The sequence below is a fragment of the Nycticebus coucang genome, chromosome 3, assembly GCF_027406575.1.
Source record: "Nycticebus coucang isolate mNycCou1 chromosome 3, mNycCou1.pri, whole genome shotgun sequence".
Classification (NCBI taxonomy): Eukaryota; Metazoa; Chordata; class Mammalia; order Primates; family Lorisidae; genus Nycticebus; species Nycticebus coucang.
The window spans coordinates 98,262,436-98,281,274 of NC_069782.1; the positions used below are offsets into that span (position 1 = coordinate 98,262,436).

General features: G+C 49.4%; 2 protein-coding genes across 2 annotated transcripts in view; one reads left to right on the forward strand and one right to left on the reverse strand.

Moving 5' to 3' along the window:
- The window catches only part of HK1 (hexokinase 1), an 89,443-nt gene extending 73,631 nt beyond the window's left edge, over nucleotides 1-15,812 (reverse strand). Inside the window, exon 1 of the mRNA XM_053586603.1 lies at nucleotides 15,587-15,812. Within this exon, the coding sequence (XP_053442578.1) occupies nucleotides 15,587-15,649 (63 nt within the window). The 5' untranslated portion in view covers nucleotides 15,650-15,812. The remainder of the gene's footprint in view (nucleotides 1-15,586) is intronic.
- On the forward strand, nucleotides 4,168-4,530 carry LOC128582584 (protein S100-A10-like). The gene has a single exon (XM_053586609.1). The coding sequence runs from the start codon at nucleotides 4,237-4,239 to the stop codon at nucleotides 4,528-4,530; it is 294 nt and encodes a 97-aa protein (XP_053442584.1). The 5' UTR covers nucleotides 4,168-4,236.
- Nucleotides 15,813-18,839: the final 3,027 nt, after the last annotated feature.

Sequence of the window (18,839 nt, forward strand, 5' to 3'; positions counted from 1 at the left end):
CACATACACTAGAACTGGAGGGTTCAAATCCAGCCCAGGCTTGCCAAACAATGACAACCAAAAAATAGCCAGACATTGTGGCAGGTGCCTGTAGTCCCAGCTACTCGGGAGGCTGAGGCAATAGTATTGCTTAAGCCCAGAAGTTGGAGGTTGCTGTGAGCTGTGACATCACAGTACTCTACCCAGGGCGATAGCTTAAGGCTCTGTCTCAAAAAAAAAAAGACAGTGCCTGTGGCTCAGTGAGTAGGGTGCCAGCCCCATATACCACGGTGGTAGGTTTGAACCCAGCCCTGCCCAAACTACAACAAAAAATAGCCAGGCGTTGTGGCGGGCGCCTGTAGTCCCAGCTACCTGGGAGGCTGAGGCAAGAGAATTGCCTAAACCCAAGAGCTGGAGGTTGCTGTGAACTGTGACGCCATGGCACTCTACCGAGGATGACATAGTGGGACTCTGTCTCTAAAATAATAATAATAAATAAATAAATAAATAAATAAAGTCAGGTGTTGTGGCGGGTGCCTGTAGTCCCAGCTACTTGGGAGGCTAAGGCAAGAGAATCACTTGAGCCCTAGAGTTTGAGGTTGCTGTGAGCTGTGACACCACAGCACTCTACCGAGGATGACATAGTGAGACTATGTCTCAAAAAAAAAGTCAGAGGGGTCCTTTAGAGACAGACAATGGGTTCTAGCCTCTTAGGCTTATAGATGAGGAAATTGAGGTCCAAGGACACACAGGAATCCACTGCTTTAAAGACAAAGAGCCTCTGTCCAAGTTCTGAGCTATAATTTCACTGTCCTGCAGAGCACTGTCCAACAGAAAGATAATGAGACCATTTTAAATTTTCCAGTAGCCACATTTTTAAAAAGGGTGGGTGACATTAATTTTAATAATGTTATTTAACCTAGTATATCCAAAATGTTATTTCTTTGTTTCTTTTTTTTTTTTTTTTTTTTGAGACAGAGTCGCTAACCCTGGGTTGAGTGCCCTGGCATCATCATAGCACACAGCAACCTCGAACTCTTAGACTCAAGCCATCCCCTTGCCTCAGTTTTTGTATTTTTAGTAGAGACAGAGTCTTGCTCTTGGCTCAGACTGGTCTCGAACTCCCAAGCTCAAGCAATCCACCTGCCTCAGACTCTCAGAGTACTAGGATTACAGGCGTGAGCCACTGTGCCCAGGCTCAAAATACTGTTTCAACATGTCATCAATATTAAAAAATTACTGTAGAAGCTATTCCATATTGGTTTTTTTTTTTTTTTTTTTTTTTTGTAGAGACAGAGTCTCACTTTATCACCCTTGGTAGAGTGCCGTGGCGTCACACAGCTCACAGCAACCTCCAACTCCTAGGCTTAGGTGATTCTCTTGCCTCAGCCTCCCAAGTAGCTGGGATTACAGGCGCCCGCCACAACGCCCGGCTATTTTTTTGTTGCAGTTTGGCCGGGGCCGGGTTTGAACCCACCACCCTTGGCATGTGGGGCCGGCGCCCTACCCGCTGAGCCACAGGCGCCGCCCTCCATATTGTTTTTGTCACATGAACTTTGTGTAAAAGTATGTCGATTTTACACTTCATAGCACATTTCAAATCAGACTTGCTAGATTTCAAGTGCTCAACAGCCACCTGTGGCTGGCGGCTAGTGTTTTGGACAGCACAGATCTTGCATCTCAGACACATCTCCGTGATGGGAGCCTGGGCTGACATTTCTACAGAGAAGCGGCCGCAATACAGAACACGAGGTAGGGGAAAAGAAGTATCTTTCTGTCCCATCCTAGGTTCATGGCCAAGCCCCCTATAACAAAAGACAGATTAACAAGAGAAAAGTATACAAATTTCTAAGTTTTATGTGAAAAGGGAGCTTTCCAAAGTAAATAAAGACCTCAAGAAACATGTGAACCTGTATATTTTTTAGTTACCCGGTGTGATGAAGAAGTGAACAGTCCTAGAGAAGTCTGGCCAAAGGAGGCATGATCGGAGGGGATAAACGGGGAGGAACTTAGCAAGTCCTGTTCAGATTCTTCTCTGCAAGCCTGTGTTGTCAAAGATGAAGATGCCACTTTCTCTCTTTTTTTTTTTTTTTAACTATAATTTCCACTGGATTTTTCCCAAAGGATGGTTTTTCTTCAGTCTTCAAGGACTCAACTCCTTACACGGGCTTTAGCGGAGGTCGTGGGGCAGCACCCACAAATCTAAATCAGGCTGCAGGTGTTCAGTCCTTGCAGGCTTCCTGGGAACAGTTCCTGACTACCTTGCTCTGAATAGCGCAACTCACATAAATGTGTGAGTCTCACAGAGCTTGGGAAGCACGTATTTCACTTCAGAAATATCCCTGACAGCTGCAGCCTCCACTATGTTCCAAATGATGAACTTCTTTACAGCTTTGTCTTTAGACACACATCAGGCACAGTTCATGCAGCAAATAGGCTGCACAAGGCCATGGTCGTTTTTTTGGCACAACTGTTGTTCCTTCTTTTCTTTGTCATCTTCGAAGTGAGAGCGCAAAAGAGCAAGATGCCACTCTCTTTTGGGTATGGGGTGGGCACCTCTTGAATGAGGGTCTTACAACCTGCTGCAGGGGAAAGATGAGAGGGGCCTTCCTGCTTCTGCTGCTTTTTGAAAGCTAGGGTGGCACATTTTGGGGTAGCATGACCTGAGTCCCATCAGTAACTTTGGGAGGCTGAAGCCCTGAACTACATGGTTCTGGCTCCGCATGCATGGTGATAGTTGTCCACTGGGGTCAGGGAGGCCCGTGTCCTCACACTGGCCCTACTGCTTCCTGGCCATCTCAAGATTTCATCAATCCCAGTTTCTGGGTGTCACCCACCCCATACATAAGATACAGGGAGAAATACCTACATCCAAGCTTGCTGGAAGTATTCAACTAAACAAGTGTTTTGTAAATGGAATAGAATTTGGCAAAAATGAGGTGGTATAGCTATTACAGCCATGGCCTGGGTCTCTGCTCACCCCTCCCCCACTCAAGGTCTTGGAAAACACCAGAAGACAGCAGAGAAAAGAGTGCTAGATGAAGACAAACCCAGTGGTCATCAGTATGGCAGCCAGAAGCTAAGAGTGGGCTTCACTGGGGTGGGAGGGGAGTACTTACAGGTTAAACATTACCCTCCCTGGGAGTCTTCCTTTAAATGCAAACAAGGATGGGGGAAGGGAGACACATGAAAAGGGAACAGGGAGAGATTTGAAAAACAGGGCAAATTCCTAACATTTCACCGTTAATGACCTTATTGGACCAATTTCCTTTCCAAGTAAGAAGACTTCCTCAACTATGAGCAACTGAGGGTGGGGAGAGTACACAAGTCCGAACCAGTATGGTGGTATTGGGGAGGGGCAGGAGATGGGGGTCCAGGACCCGGAGGATCCCCTTCCCACCCTAGTCTTTCCCTCTAGGATCTATTTCACAAAACTGCAAAATGGGAGAGTCTGCCGTAGTGGCAGAATGGACACGGGCCTCTCAGTCGGGGGATTTGGTAGCAGTGTTCCTGTTTCTATCATTCATGAGCTGTGTGGTCATTAGCAAGCCACTTCACCAGCAGCTAGGGGCCTCAGCTTCCCCATTTCTTTCTTTTCTTTTTCTTTTTGAAACAGTCTCACTTTGTCACCCTAGGTAGAGTGCTCTGGCATCATAGCTCACAGCAACCTCAAACGCTGAGGCTCAAGTCATTTTCTTGCTTCAGCCTCCCAAGTAGCTGGGACTACAGGTGCCCTGCCACAAAGCCCAGCTATTTTTAGAGACGGGGCTCTTGCTTTTGCTCAGCCTGGCAGGAAACTCCTGAACTTTGGCAATCCACCTGCCTCAGCCTCCCAGAGTGCTGGGATTACAGGTGTGAGCCACCTGGCCAGTTTCTCCATTTCTAAAAGGAGATGGCTTTTTCAAGGTAGTAAAAAACAGGGGCTCCCCAGGAATTTCATTCCTACATATATACCCAAGAGGTATGAGCACATTAAGACCACACAAAAAATTTCATACACAAATGTTCGTAACAGTATATTCTTAACAGCCAAAAAGTGGAAACAATCCAAACATTATCCACTGACAAATGGCTAAACAAAACATGGTAGACAGATACAATGGAATATTATTCAGCAATAAAAAGGAATGAAAAATCAATACACACCACTGCACAGATGAACCTTGAAAATGCTACGTTGAGGCAGCTCTGTTCGCCACCCCGCGCCCCAGCCAGCTAGCGTCGGCCGCGCCTCTCGGCCCAGTAGATCTCACCAAAATGCCATCTCAGATGGAGCACGCCACAGAAACCATGATGTTCACATTTCACAAATTTGCCAGGGATAAAGGCTACTTAACAAAGGAGGACCTCGGAGTGCTCATGGAGAAGGAGTTCCCGGGATTTTTGGAAAATCAGAAAGACCTTCTGGCCTTAGACAAAATAATGAAGGACCTGGACCCGTGTCGAGATGGCAAAGTGGGCTTCCAGAGCTGCTTTTCCCTAATTGCGGGCCTCACCATCGCGTGCAACGACTATTTTGTAGGACACGTGAAGCAGAAGGGAAAGAAGTAGGCAGCACCGGGCAATTACTCTGCCCTGAAAAGTGTTCTCAGGATTGCTTCAAACATCTGCCCCACAGCTTCTCCCTACATGAGGATTTCATGAGCAGATCAGGATCCTTAGAATATATACAAATAAAATCCAACTCCCATTTGTCAAGCAGAGAAGAAAAAGTTAATAAATGCCAGATGAGCTTTTGTTTTTTACATTGTTTGTATCCGCTTGCCCTCAATAAACATAATCCTTTTTTTACTTCCAAATTAAAAAGAAAATGCTAAACTGAGTGAAAGAAGCCAGACACAAAAGGCCACATTTTGTTTAATTCTACTTATATCAAACGTCCAAAAGAAGCAATTCCATAAAAAGATGGGGGTGATGAAAATGCTTTAGAATTAGAGAAGTGGTAACTGCACAATTCTGTGAATGTATTAGAAAACATTGACCTGGGCGGCGCCTGTGGCTCAGTCGGTAAGGCGCCGGCCCCATATACCGAGGGTGGCGGGTTCAAACCCGGCCCCGGCCAAACTACAACCAAAAACTAGCCGGGCGTTGTGGTGGGCGCCTGTAGTCCCAGCTACTCGGGAGGCTGAGGCAAGAGAATCACTTAAGCCCAGGAGTTGGAGGTTGCTGTGAGCTGTGTGAGGCCACGGCACTCTACCGAGGGCCATAAAGTGAGACTCTGTCTCTACAAAAAAAAAGAAAACATTGAATTGTGCACTTTTTTTTTTGAGACAGAGTCTCACTATGTCACCTTTAGTAGAGTGCCATAGCGTCACAGCTCACAGCAACCTCAAACTCTTGGGCTTAAGCGATTCTCTTGCCTCAGCCTCCCGAGCAGCTGGGACTACAGGCACCCACCACAATGCCCTGCTACATTTTGGCTGCAGTTGTCATTGTTGTTGGCAGGCCCAGGCCAGGCTTGGACCCGCCACCTTTGGTGTATGTGGCTGGTGCCCTACTCACTGAGCTACAAGCGCCGAGCCTGAACTGTGCACTTTAAATGGTGACTTTCATGGTAGGCAAATTGTAGCTCAATTTTAAAAAATAAATAAAAGCAGGAGCTCTGCCATCAGCCTCGATGGGGCAGAGCACTGGCTCTAGCATTTACTCACAGAGCTTCGGGATCCACATCCAAAGGTGGAGAAGGGATTGCACTAATCTCACAGGGCCTTCACGGGGATGAAACAAGCTAACCTTATAATGCCTTTAGCACAGTACCTGGCAATAAATGTTGCAGGCATTCCACACCTGCTTCAATTAGTATTGTTACTACTATTGATTAGATGAGACCCATGTAAGAAGAAAAGACAGGCTCTTAGTACCCTCTACGTCTCAACATGTTCTCCTGGAGACCTTGAGCCGACATTTTCTGCCTTGCACAGGGACAGCTCAACTTGTTTGCAAAGGGCTGGGCTGCCGACTTTACATTACACTTTTCCCTGCCGCAGGGGCACAGTCCCCTCTCCTTTTACGGAAGATAGCCTGAGAAGCTACTGGCTGAGTTTTCTCTGAACAGAGCTGGGCAGGTTTAGGTGACTGATAAGCCTGCTCTGCCTGAGTCGGGTCAGATCCATCCAGGAAGAGCGTGTGAGTGAGTGAAAGCACGTGTGTTCTACTTTCCAGAGAAGTTTAACAGGGGTCATGCTAGAGCGCAAGGGGCCACAAAAAGCCACGATAAGCCTTCCTCTGCACCCACTGCCACCCCCAGTGCTGTGCAAGTGTTTCAGCAGCAGTCAATGAAGCTGTCAACTTCACTCAGTAAGACTTTGTAGCAAGGATTCTATTTGATAAGGTAAATTAGGAAATGGGCTAATTTTAAACTCAGCTAGAATGCTGTGATATGAATGGGAATGACTGAGAAAGGAAACAGACTATAAAAATCATCTAATACAAATTCGTAAAGGTTTGATCACACCAAGGGTCAGGGTGAAACAGCAACTGCATATACATCTGAGGAAGAATGCAAACCCGCATGCACAGAAGACAATTTGACAAAATCTTACAAGTGGGAAGACACACACCCCCTTCCACCTAGTAATTCCAGCCCTAGGTACACAGCTTAGAGCCTAGAGAAACTTGCTTACATGCAGGAGTTGATCGCTGCAGCCTGGTCTATCATTTAGAAACACAAATGCTTGGCGCCTCTGGCTCAGTTGGTAGGATGCCAGCCCCACATACTGAGGGTGGCAGGTTTGAAGCAAGCCACAGGCAAACCACAACAAAAAAATATCCAGGTATTGTGGCGGGCACCTGTAGTCCCAGCTACTGGGAAGGCTGAGGCAAGAGAATTGCCTAAGCCCCAGAGCTGGAGGTTGCTGTGAGCTGTGACATTACAGCACTCTACGCAGGGCAATAAAGTGAGACTCTTATCTCAAAAAAAACACACAAATGTTCAACTTGGCGCTGGTAGTTCAAGTGGCTAGGGAGCCAGCCACATATGCCGGAGCTGGCAGGTTCGAATCCCTGGGCCTGCCAAACAGCAATGACAACCGCAACCAAAAAAATAGCCGGGCATAGGGCAGTGCTTGTGACTCAGTGAGTAGGGTGCAGGCCCCATATACTGAGGGTGGTGGGTTCAAACCTAGCCCCGGCCAAACTGCAACAAAAAAATAGCTGCGTTGTGGTGGGCGCCTGTAGTCCCATCTACTTGGGAGACCGAGGCAAGAGAATCACCTAAGCCCAAGAGCTAGAGTTGCTGTGAACTGTGATGTCCCAGCACTCTACCAAGGGTGACAAAGTAAGACTCTGTCTCCTAATAAAAAAAAAGAAAAGAAAAAAAAAGAAAAAAAAAAAAAAATATATATATATATATATAGCTGGGCATTGTGGCAGGCACCTGTAAGTCCCAGCTACTTGGGAGGCTGAGGCAAGAGAATCACTTAAGCCCAAGAGTTGGAGGTTGCTGTGAACTGTGATGCCACAGCACTCTACAGAGGGCAACATAGTGAGACTCTGTCTCAAAAAAAAAAAGAAACAAATGCTCATCAAGAGAAGAATGAATAAATTAACTGTGTATTTAAACAAAGAGCACACAGCAATTTAAATTAATGAAACAGTTGCACAGAACATGGAAAAAATTCTCAAAATATAATATTAAGCTAAAAAAAAGCAGGTTGCAAAAAGATGCATATAGTATACCATTTTAAAAAGTTTAAAACTACACAAAGTGAGTCTTGGCGCCTGTAGCTCAGCGGCTAGGGTGCCAGCCATACACACCAGAGCTGACAGGTTCGAATCCAGCCTGGGCCTGCCAAACAATGACACCTAAAAAATAGCCGGGCATTGGGGCGGGCACCTGTAGTCCCAGTTACTTGGGAGGCTGAGGCAAGAGAATTGCTTAAGCCCAAGAGTTGGAAATTGCTGTGAGCTGTGATGCCATAGCATCCTACAGAGGGCGACATAGTGAGACTCTGTCTAAAAAAAACAAACACACACACACACATACACACACACACACACGCAAAAAACCAAAAACACACAAAGCAAAACCATATATTGCTTGATTAAGTGCAGCACAACACCATTTACAAAAGGTTAAACCCAGGTAAAGCAATACTATATGCTGTATATAGACAAATGCATATGTAATAGAAGTATAAAAACATGAACAGAAATGACAAACATCAAATTCAAACATCAAATTCAGGAGAGGTCACCCCTGGAGGGAGAAGGGAATTTGATCAAATATGGCATAAAGAGTCTTGAACTGTGTCTGCAATGTACTTATAATGATGTCTGTAATTTCTTTTTTTTTTTTTTTTTTTTTTTTTGTAGAGATAGAGTCTCTCATTGTACCGTGCCGTGGCGTCACACAGCTCACAGCAACCTCTAACTCTTGGGCTTAGAGCGATTCTCTTGCCTCAGCCTCCTAAGTAGCTGGGACTACAGGCGCCCGCCACAACGCCCGGCTATTTTTTTTTTTTTGTTGCAGTTTGGCCGGGGCTGGGTTTGAACCCGCCACCCTCGGCATATGGGGCCGGTGCCCTACTCACTGAGCCACAGGCGCCGCCCGATGTCTATAATTTCTTTTTTTTTTTTTTAAGAGACAGAATCTCACTTTATCGCCCTCTGTAGCCCTGGTATCACAGCTCACAGCAACCTCCAACTCCTGGACTTAGGTGATTCGCTTGCCTCAGCCTCCCAAGTAGCTGGGACTACAGGCACCCGCCACAACACCCAGCTACTTTTTGTTGCAGTTTGGCTGGAGCCGGGTTCGATCCCACCACCCTCGATATATGGGGCCGGCCTGCCACCCTCGATATATGGGGCCGGCCTGCCACCCTCGATATATGGGGCCAGATGACTCATTTTTATTATTGAGTCACAGGCGCCGCCCGTGTCTGTAATTTCTTAAGCTAAGTAGTAGAAATAGGTGTTTGTTATGTAAACCTCAGTGTTTTTAATGTACCTCAAATATTTCACAATAAGAAATTATAGCTTGTTGGCTCGGCACCTGTGGCTCAAGAGGCTAAGGCGCCAGCCACATTCACCTGAGCTGGCAGGTTCGCAGCCAGCCCAGGCCGCCAAACAGCAATGGCGGCTGCAACCAAAAAACAGCCATGCGTTGTGGCAGCCCCCTATAGTCCCAGCTACTTGGGAGGTGGAGGCAGGAGAATCACTTGAGACCAGTAGTTTGAGGTTGCTGTGAATTGTGATGCTACAGCACTCTACCCAGGGTGACAGCTTGAGGCTCTGTCTCAAAAAAAAAAAAAAAAATTACAGCTTATCATTTTTTGTTTGTTTGTTTATTTTGTTTGTTTGAAACAGAGTCTCACTTTGTTGCCCTCAGTAGAGTGCTGGAGCGTCACAGCTCATAGCAACCTCCAGCTCTTGGGCTTAGGTGATTCTCTTGCCTCAGCCTCCCAAGTAGCTGAGACTATAGGTGCCCACCACAACGCCTGGCTATTTTTTTGTTGCAGTATGGCCAGGGTCAGGTTCAAACCCTCCATCCTCCGTATGTGGGGCCAGCGCCCTACTCACTGAGCCACAGGCGCCACCCGGCTTATCATTTATTGATTGGTGAGGGGAAAGAATTAAAATACAGGTTCCAAGGTAAACCATTAAAATCAAATAAGATGGGTTTTTCCCCCAAAGAAACAGAGTGAGCAAGCAGAGTCCTCTGGTTCGCATTCCTGATTCTTTCAACTTGGTAAAATCTTATCTCCTCTGGGTGGGCCTCCAGTGCCTGTTTCTAAATGGGGAAGAAAATCTCTTGCCTTCTGTCTGCAGCACAAACAGGCAGGCAGCACAATGCCCCGGGCAGGGAGCTTTGCTGGGAAGCACAGAATATACTTCCTGTCCTGACAATTTGCCTAGGTTTTTGAAAGATCAAATGAAAACATATACACACATACACATATGTATACACACAAATACACCGTGTATAAAACATTTACAATGTAATTTCAATTATATATATAATTGATATCTGCTATGACACCAATGAAGTGTTTCAAGATGCCCAGACACAACAAACCATTAAAAGAGAAGGCAAAATCACATTTTTGTTACTATCCACTTGACTTCACCTTACTAAGTTTCTAAATATAGCACCCCCATCTGTACTGTTTACCAGAAGTCAATGTTATTTCCAGAAATAAATACCTATCAAACAGTAAAAATTTTTACCTATTTTTCTTTAAGATCAGATACAATAAACACAAACCCAGTGTACATTAAGAGGCTTCATAACCTCTTGCTGTTAAGGTTTATTAGGTTGGATAGCAGTGGGCACCTGTCCTGCTAATGTTCACCACATCCCCAGAACTAGGGGTGAGGGGCAGCTTCCTAAAGTACTTAGGGGGCAACACCTGGAGCCTGGCTCTAGCAGTTCCTAAACTAGTGATTTCCTACCCAAGGTCTGACCACACCCCACTGCATGTCCATGCCCTCCCAGGAGTCTACACTTTGACATGTCATAACAGTAAATAATTATGCTCCATGAGAAAAAGGACCAATTCTGCCTAGTTTATGGATGTTGCCCCAGCCTAGCACAGTACTACTGTGCACAAAATAAAAGACTTATTTTCTTTTTTTTGTTGTTGCAGTTTGGCCGGGGCTGGGTTTGAACCTGCCACCCTCGGTATATGGGGCCGGCGCCCTACTCACTGAGCCACAGGTGCCGCCCTCTTTTTTCTTTTTTTTTTTTTTTTTTTAGAGACAGAGTCTCACTCTGTTGCCCTGGGTAGAGTACTGTGGCATCACAGCTCACAGCAACCTCCAGCTATTGCGCTTAGGCAATTCTCTTGCTTCAGCCTCCAGAGTAGCTGGGACTACAGGCACCCGCCACAACACCCGGCTATTTTTTTTGTGGCAGTTTGGCCGGGGCCAAGTTTGAACCCGCCACCCTTGGTATATGGGGCCAGCACCCTACTCAATGAGCCACAGGCACCACCCAAGACTCAAGCAACTTTTAAAGAAATGATTGAGTTAGAGTGATCAGATTTCATTCTAAGGGCCCTCAAATCAAAGACCAGGTGCCAGCAGTCTGGCCATAACTGATTCCTGGATGCAGAAGTTTAGGACTACCTCTCTTTATCCAACATCTCCCCTGGGCCTCCACTGGCTAATTCTATCCATCTGCACCAGGACTCCCTGACTGTAGACACACACACACACAGACAGTCCCAGTCACGCAAATCAGTCTCTTTAGGAGAATTCTGCCATGCCTTCTCCAGAGAACAGCAGAAGCGTGGGAGGAGTGTGCAGTGAGGCCAGATGTGGAAGCACCTCGCAGCCACCCACCCACCCAGTTTATTCCTGCAAAACATTATACCAAATTATCCAACCAGATGAAGTGACTCTTGAGGAGAAAACCGAGGAACACCTAAAGTAGAGGAGACAGGAATTATAAAATGAAGATTCCCCAAGGAGCACACTGAATACCTGTACAACACCAGAATCACCTCAAAACACTTTCCATAATTTCCTAATTCTCACCTCTCTCACCCCTTAGCAATAAGGAACCCATCCATGCATTTTTGCCTGGGGAAGGGAGGGTTAATCCTTGGTCTTGCTACTAGGACACATGGGCCCTGAGGAAATGGACCTGGGACACCCCTTTAATTGCTAAGGATAACCCCGCCCCACCCCCATTTTTCTGAGCCAAGCCATCAAGGACTCCTAGGTTTGACCATTGGACAAATCACAATGTCCACTGACCAATGGAAATTATTTAGGGTTATGGGGCTCCCACTCAGAGAAAATCCACTGGCATTTGTGCACCATTCAGACAAGCCTGGAGGAAAAGAAAGGAAGACCAGTCTTTCTTGGGAGACCAAGTTCTGAACTTTCTGGACCCATCTTCCTCTTTTAAAGAAACAGAGCACTGGGTGGTGCCTGTGGCTCAAGGAGTAGGGTGCCTGTCCCATATGCTGGAGGAGGTGGGTTCAAACCCACCCCTGGCCAAAAACCACAAAAAAAAAAAAAAGAAAAAAGAAACAGAACACTGGGCGGCGCCTGTGGCTCAGTCGGTAAGGCGCCGGCCCCATGTACCGAGGGTGGCGGGTTCAAACCCGGCCCCGGCCAAACTGCAACAAAAAAATAGCCGGGCGTTGTGGCGGGCGCCTGTAGTCCCAGCTACTCGGGAGGTTGAGGCAAGAGAATCGCCTAAACCCAGGAGATGGAGGTTGCTGTGAGCCGTGTGAGGCCACGGCACTCTACCGAGGGCCATAAAGTAAGACTCTGTCTCTACAAAAAAAAAAAAGAAAAGAAAAGAAACGGAGCACTGAGCAATCCCTCAGCCTTCTCCAGGCGCCTCCTGGTGAAACGGAGTGGAAGAAGATGACAAAATGAAAGGAGTGTTAAAAGTTACTTAGAGGGGGTGGCGCCTGTGGCTCAGTGAGCAGGGCGCCGGCCCCATATACCGAGGGTGATGGGTTCAAATCCGGCCCCGGCCAAATTGCAACAAAAAAATAGCCAGGCATTGTGGCGGGCACCTGTAGTCCGAGCTACTCGGGAGGCTGAGGCAAGAGAATCGCCTAAACCCAGGAGATGGAGGTTGCTGTGAGCTGTGTGATGCCACAGCATTCTACCAAGGGCGATAAAATGAAACTCTGTCTCTACAAAAAATACAAAAGAAAAGGAAAAAAAGCCTAGATGGCTAATAATTTTTTTAAAAGTTACTTAGTGGTCAAAGAACCCAGCCTCAAGCTGCAGAACTAGCAGATATCTGGTATTCTGATGAACAGAATCCTTCACAAGCACACACGTGTTCTTTTCCTCCTAAAAGCATTAGAAGAGTGAAAGGAAAATATGTGTTTTGTGCTTAGCTCAGCCTAATACCAGGACACCCTTTTCACAGCCAATATTATGCAGGTACAGACTGGAAAATGGGACTCCACGCTGGGAAGTCCGACACTTGAACTCAGGATGCATTTTATAAGGTTGAATTACTGATATACCTCTTAGGCAAGAAGGAAAGAAATTACACTCTTTCATGATCACTTTTCAAAACATCCCCACCTTCTCTTCTCCTATCTCTGGGCCTAAGAGCAAGAAGATGGATGAGGGATGCCAGGTCCACCTCCAGAGCCCCAAAGGCTGCAGAGGGCAGGAGGGCTGAATCATCATGGCCGCCTACACTGGGTGAGAGGGAGGAGCGTCCTCACTGGGTCCTCATCAGGTGGCAGGCAGCAGGGCCCAGCCCACAATAGAAACAGGGAATCGTGCATCCCCACTCGGCCTTCCTATGGTGAGGGTGGGTGGGAAAGACTAGTTTCTAATAAGTTCTGGGTCCCAGGAGAGTAGATGTGGTCCCCTAGCTCCTGCACACCCAGCAGTGGGGAAAGCTGGCCAGGTCAGTAGAGCAAGTACCCACTATATGCCTGTGCTCAGGTAGCCGAGAAAGATTCCTGGGAACTACACTCAAGAATGGCAGTGCCGCAGAACCCCATACAGGTTGAGGTGATCCTCTGGCAGGAATCTATCCACTCTCCCCATAAAAAGCGAAGTCCTCAGTGAGATGCAAACGAGTAGCTTATTTTAAGAATCTCCTTGACAAATAATATTATCTACAGGAAGCTTTGGACTCACAACCCTCCTCCAGCAAGGTTCTGGAGCTAATGGAGGGAAAAGATATCCAACTCATCATCTCAGAATGAGAAGGGATGTAATTGAATCAGAAGTCCCACACTCAGATACCTGCAGGGGCCTGATAGACAGAATGTGCATTGAAAGACATGAATCAGGCCACCCTTGGTAGTGGAGGGCTCTGGGGCCACTAGACACTGTGTAACTTATCAAACCCACTGAGTGCACCACCCAACTCAGTGGCTGGGCCAAGCTGGGCCTGAAGCCATAGCCACTGAGCCTAGTAGTCACACAGGTGGTGATGGGTGTGGATGTTTAAGGTTTACAAGGTCATCCAGGGTCCCACCCTGCCCCACCCGCCCAGCAGAATGCTGTCTTGAATACAAAGGATACCATCTCCAGGAGGGCAGTAAACTCCTCTTGGCTTCAAGAGGCCTGTTCTAGCATGCCCTGCCATGCTGGGAGGACTACCTCCCTGCTCCAGTAGGAAGAGCATCAGTGATGCACAACATCATTGAAGAAAACTCATGAAATGCATGTGTTGGCATACACAGCTCCCTGAGGAGAGTGGCCAGAAGGAAGCTCCAAGGATGCACCACAGGAGCAAGTGTGTGAGTCCCACACTTTGACAACCCAGAGTCATCACTTAAAGCTGTCAAGGATGGTGGCAGATTACCATGCCGATCTCTCAACTACCTCGCTCCTGGTCCCCACTCAGCATAGGATGCAGGATAGGTGACTGTCCCCAGGGGCGGGGTCTCTCGGCACCTCCCTTGCCCTCAGCTGATTTCAGGGAAGAGCTTTGTTCAAGTTGCAGGGTAGAAGAGCGGGGAGACTAGGTCCCGGCCCTGGCTCTGTCTCTAACTTGCTGGGTGACCTTGATGAGGTAGCTACCCTCACTAGGCCTGTGTCCTATGGTGCCAGATGAGAAAGTCATCTTAGGTGGACAGGAAAAGAACAGAACATCCTGTGCCTTACAGGACTGAAAATCAAGGCCTGTCACTTCCACCTCTCACCTGTAGATTGACTTTGTATGTCCCTCCCAGCTAGCCCAAGCAATAACGTCACCACCCTGGGTGGGTGGCCGGGTCGGGAGCCTAGGTCAGACCTGGCACTGATAAAATGGGCGTATTTCCCCACACGGGGGTGTTTCTTAAATATGGTAGAAAGGCTGGCGAAAGGGAGAGAGATACCTTTCCGGCCCGCCAGTGGACAGTATCTTACACTAGACAGATTTTAAAGACAACATCTCAGGGTAGGAAGGTGGGTCCAGGTGCAAAAATGCACGTGCCACAAGCATACACGGCGAGGCCTCTATATGACTCAAAAGACCGTGTCTCTTATTTGAGCTCTTGGGCTGGCTGGAAATTACAGCTTAAGAAGAATAAAAAATTCCATTCAGACGTGCAGCTCCAGACGTGAGGCCTATGAGCAAAGTTTCCGGCGGCCTCCGCGCCCCTCCCCGTTCCGGGAAGCCGGCCGGTCACCCTGTCCTCAGATTAAGGAGCAGCAGCAACAGCTGGGAGAGCCCGGGTGACAGCTTCTCCAGAAGAGCCGACACCCTCCGCCGGGAACCTCAAATATGGGATGCCTGGATTCCAGCCAGCACCCCCGCCTGCCGCTTGTTCACCTCCCCAGCATCTCCGTGATCACACCTCCGCCCACTGCTCTCGGACCCTTCCAAACAGGCCCCACAGACGGGCCAGGCGGCCCCCACCCGGCCACCTCCCCGCACGGCCCAGGGCCCTATCTGACATCCACTGCCAGTTTCAAGGACACTGCAGCAAGCAGCCCAGGCTCGAGGGTCTTCCACCCTTCCGGTCGCCCTCCATCCCCCGCCAACAGAGAGAGAGAGACACTGACAATGCTGGGAAGAAGTGAAGGCAAGCCTTTCCCCGCGCCCTGCAGTCCAACCAGATGCTGGCCTGGGGAAGGCCGGGCACGGGAGGATGGAGGCGGCTGCGCTGGCGGCGGCGAGCGGATGCCGGAATGCAAGGCTGCGGCCAGGGCGCCGGCAGCGGCGCGGGCGGGGGCTCACCTTTTTGACTTGGTCATCTTTCAGCTCGGTGAAGTAATAGGCCAGAAGCTGCGCGGCGATCATGCTGGCGGTGTGGAGCGCCGGACAGCACGCGTGGGGCGGGTGGGTCCTCCGCAGCCTGGGCAAGCAGTGGTCCTCCGGCGGCTGCTCCGCGGCTCCTCCTCCTCCTCCGGCGGCTCCTCCCCCTCGGCCCGGGGCGCGGCGGCGGCACGCGCGCTCCCGGTCTCCGCGCTCCCGTCCCGGGGAGGGTGACAGCCGCCAGCCGGCCCACCTCCTCCGCGCCCATTGGCTGCCGCGCGCCTCTGCAGCGCCGGGCGGTGGCGTCGGAGCAGGAGGAGGGGGGCGCGGCAGCTGCCGCCTCCAGCGCCGGAAAGGGGGCGGGCGACGCGGCGAAATCCCCCCAGTCCGGCTTCACCCTGCACGTTCCCCACGTAGGGAGCCGGCGCGGGACGGGAAGTGCTCTGCGGCGCGCACGGTCACGCGTGGCGGCGCCGAGCCCGGGTGGGCGGGCGCTGGCGGAGAGGTGCGGGGCGTGGGCTGGAGGCGTCGCCCAGCTCTGCGCACAAGAGTCCCGAGGGCTTGTTCCGGGATGGGACAGCCTGCGGGGCGGGAAGGTGGGCCCACTCTCGGAGATTAGGGCTAGCCCCTAGGAGTCCGTCGACGGAGAGGCGCGGGAGGGGGATTCAAGAAGTGGGCGTGGAAAGCGAGCGGAAGCCGGAGCCGTGAGGCCACGGAGTCCTTGCACCCTGGTCCCTGAGCCTGCCCATTCTCGCGGGTCCTGAGTCTGAGTGCGGCGCACCACTTAAGTCCTCACCGCAGCGCATCTCCCTACTCCGGCCCGGCCGGCCTAACCTCCGGATGGCGAACGTTGTCGCTAAACCCACAGCGACACCCCAGAGCGGCCGCCCGGTAGTCACAGGCTCCTGCCGCTCTCCCTGAGGGCGCACGCCGGTTGGGCGGGACTTGAGGCGCAGGCCTCAGCCTGTCCCCATCCTCCGAGCCGCCTCTGGCTCTTTGGTATCCAGGCCAACAAGGGCCTGGGACGCAGTTCAGGCACTCCTTCCAGATGCTGTCTTTTCACTTCCCCAAGAGAAGTTAGGAAGGGGTTGGAGGGAAATGCGTACAGCTGGGTCGGGTAGGGAAATTGCTGAAACGGAGGTGTACTTGCTGCTGTAGGACAGATCACAACTTTAGATTATTGCTTTTGTGTGCTGGAGGCTGCCAGGAGCTTTATTAGTGTCTTACGAGATAAGCGCAAAATAACAAAAAAGTGGTTACTATTCTGATTCAACAGGTAAGGAAATTGAAGCTCAGGGAGGCCTCAGTCTCGCTGGGCTTTATAAATGCAGCCAGGGTATTGTAAATCCAGGATTAGAGTTTGGGTCTGTGAGTCTTCAAAGTCGGTGCTCACCCAGTTGTATGTAGCCCCCTCTGCCTAAATAAGCCACTTTCTTAGGACCAAGGCTGTACCATTTAGTGCCCAGAGATGGCCAGGGTCCAAACCCCCAACCTCTACCCCAGCCTTGGCGTCCAGTCCTAACAGCTGCTGTTACCAAATAAAAGTTTAGATTCAGGGCGGCGCCTGTGGCTCAGTGAGTAGGGCGCCGGCCCCATATGTCGAGGGTGGCGGGTTCGGACCCAGCCCTGGCCAAACTGCAACAGAAAAATAGCCGGGCGTTGTGGCGGGCGCTTGTAGTCCCGGCTTGGGAGGCTGAGGCAAGAGAATCGCTTAAGCCCAAGAGTTAGAGGTTGCTGTGAGCCGTGTGACGCCACGGCACTCTACCCGAGGGCGGTACAGTGAGACTCTGTCTCTACAAAAAAAAAAAAAAAAGTTTAGATTCAGTCTGCAGGTCTAGGTTGATCCCCACTCCCTGCCTTACAGCCTATGCATGATCACTTCTCTGAACCTGTTTTTTCATCCATAAGATAAGGATACTAATGCCCACCCCTTGGTTGTTGTGAAATACCAAAATAAAATACCTGTATATAACACACACTTAATAAAGGGTAGGCATTGCCATAGAATTTACTGGGAAATTATTGAGATTAAAGCTTCTGGGTCTATCACTTCCCCTTTGTCTGTATAAGTAGAAAACTGCTAGGAGGGCCTAGTAATTTTCTTTTTGTATATTTATATTTGGATTCTTATCCAAAGAAAGCCCCCAAATTATTTAAGCTCCAAGCCCCATGAAACCTGAATATGCCCCTGGATAATAATTATAGGACAGAGAGGTTTTCTTTCTTTCTTTCTTTCTTTCTTTCTTTTTTTTTTTTTTTGCTACAGAGTCTCACTTTGTTGCCCCCTGTGCAGTGCCCTGGCCTTATAGCTCACAGCAACCTCAAACTCATGGGTGTAAGCAATTCTCTTGCCTCAGCCTCCAGAGTAGCTGGGACTATGGGCACCTTCCACAATGCCTGGCTATTTTTAGAGACAGGGTCTTACTCTGGCTCAGGCTGGTCTCGAACTCATGAGCTCAAGCTGTCCACCCTCCTCAGCCTCCCAGAGTGGTAGGATTACGGGCAATAGCCACCGCGTCCAGCCCAGAGAGGTTTTCTTGGACACATCAAATACTTGCACTGTCTACATGGCTATGAAGCAAAATGGAGTGAACGAGAACAAGATGATTGTTCTCTAACCCCATTTGATTTGAGTCTTTTAAATGTGATTCTGCCGGCGGCGCCTGTGGCTCAGTGAGTAGGGCACCGGCCCCATATGCCGAGGGTGGCAGGTTCAAACCCAGCCCCGGCCAAACTGCAACAAAAAATAGCCGGGCGTTGTGGCGGGCGCCTGTAGTCCCAGCTGCTCGGGAGGCTGAGGCAAGAGAATTGCGTAAGCCCAAGAGTTAGAGGTTGCTGTGACCCGTGTGACGCCACAGCACTCTACCCGAGGGCAATACAGTGAGACTCTGTCTCTACAAAAAAAAATGTGATTCTGCAAAGCTAGCAGCTCCTTTTTGCTAATTGCTTTGTTTCTCATACCTAGCTAGAGCCTGGCAAGCCCAGTGTAAGATCAGGAGCATGGCCCTTAACTCATCACCCAACCCCTGCTGCAATTTCTGTCTGAGCAGAAGTCAGGGAGAAGCTGATGCTCTGAATAGCCAGGCCCCGAATAACCATGCCAAGCTGTTCTCTTTGCAGGAAGAAAGGCTGGCTCTGCTTTCTCTTCCCTGGCCCTTGAGAGAGAAGCTTCTCAAAGTGATTCATTCCTCCCTGAATGCAACCAGGCCCCAAGGCCTATGGATATTTACTGAGA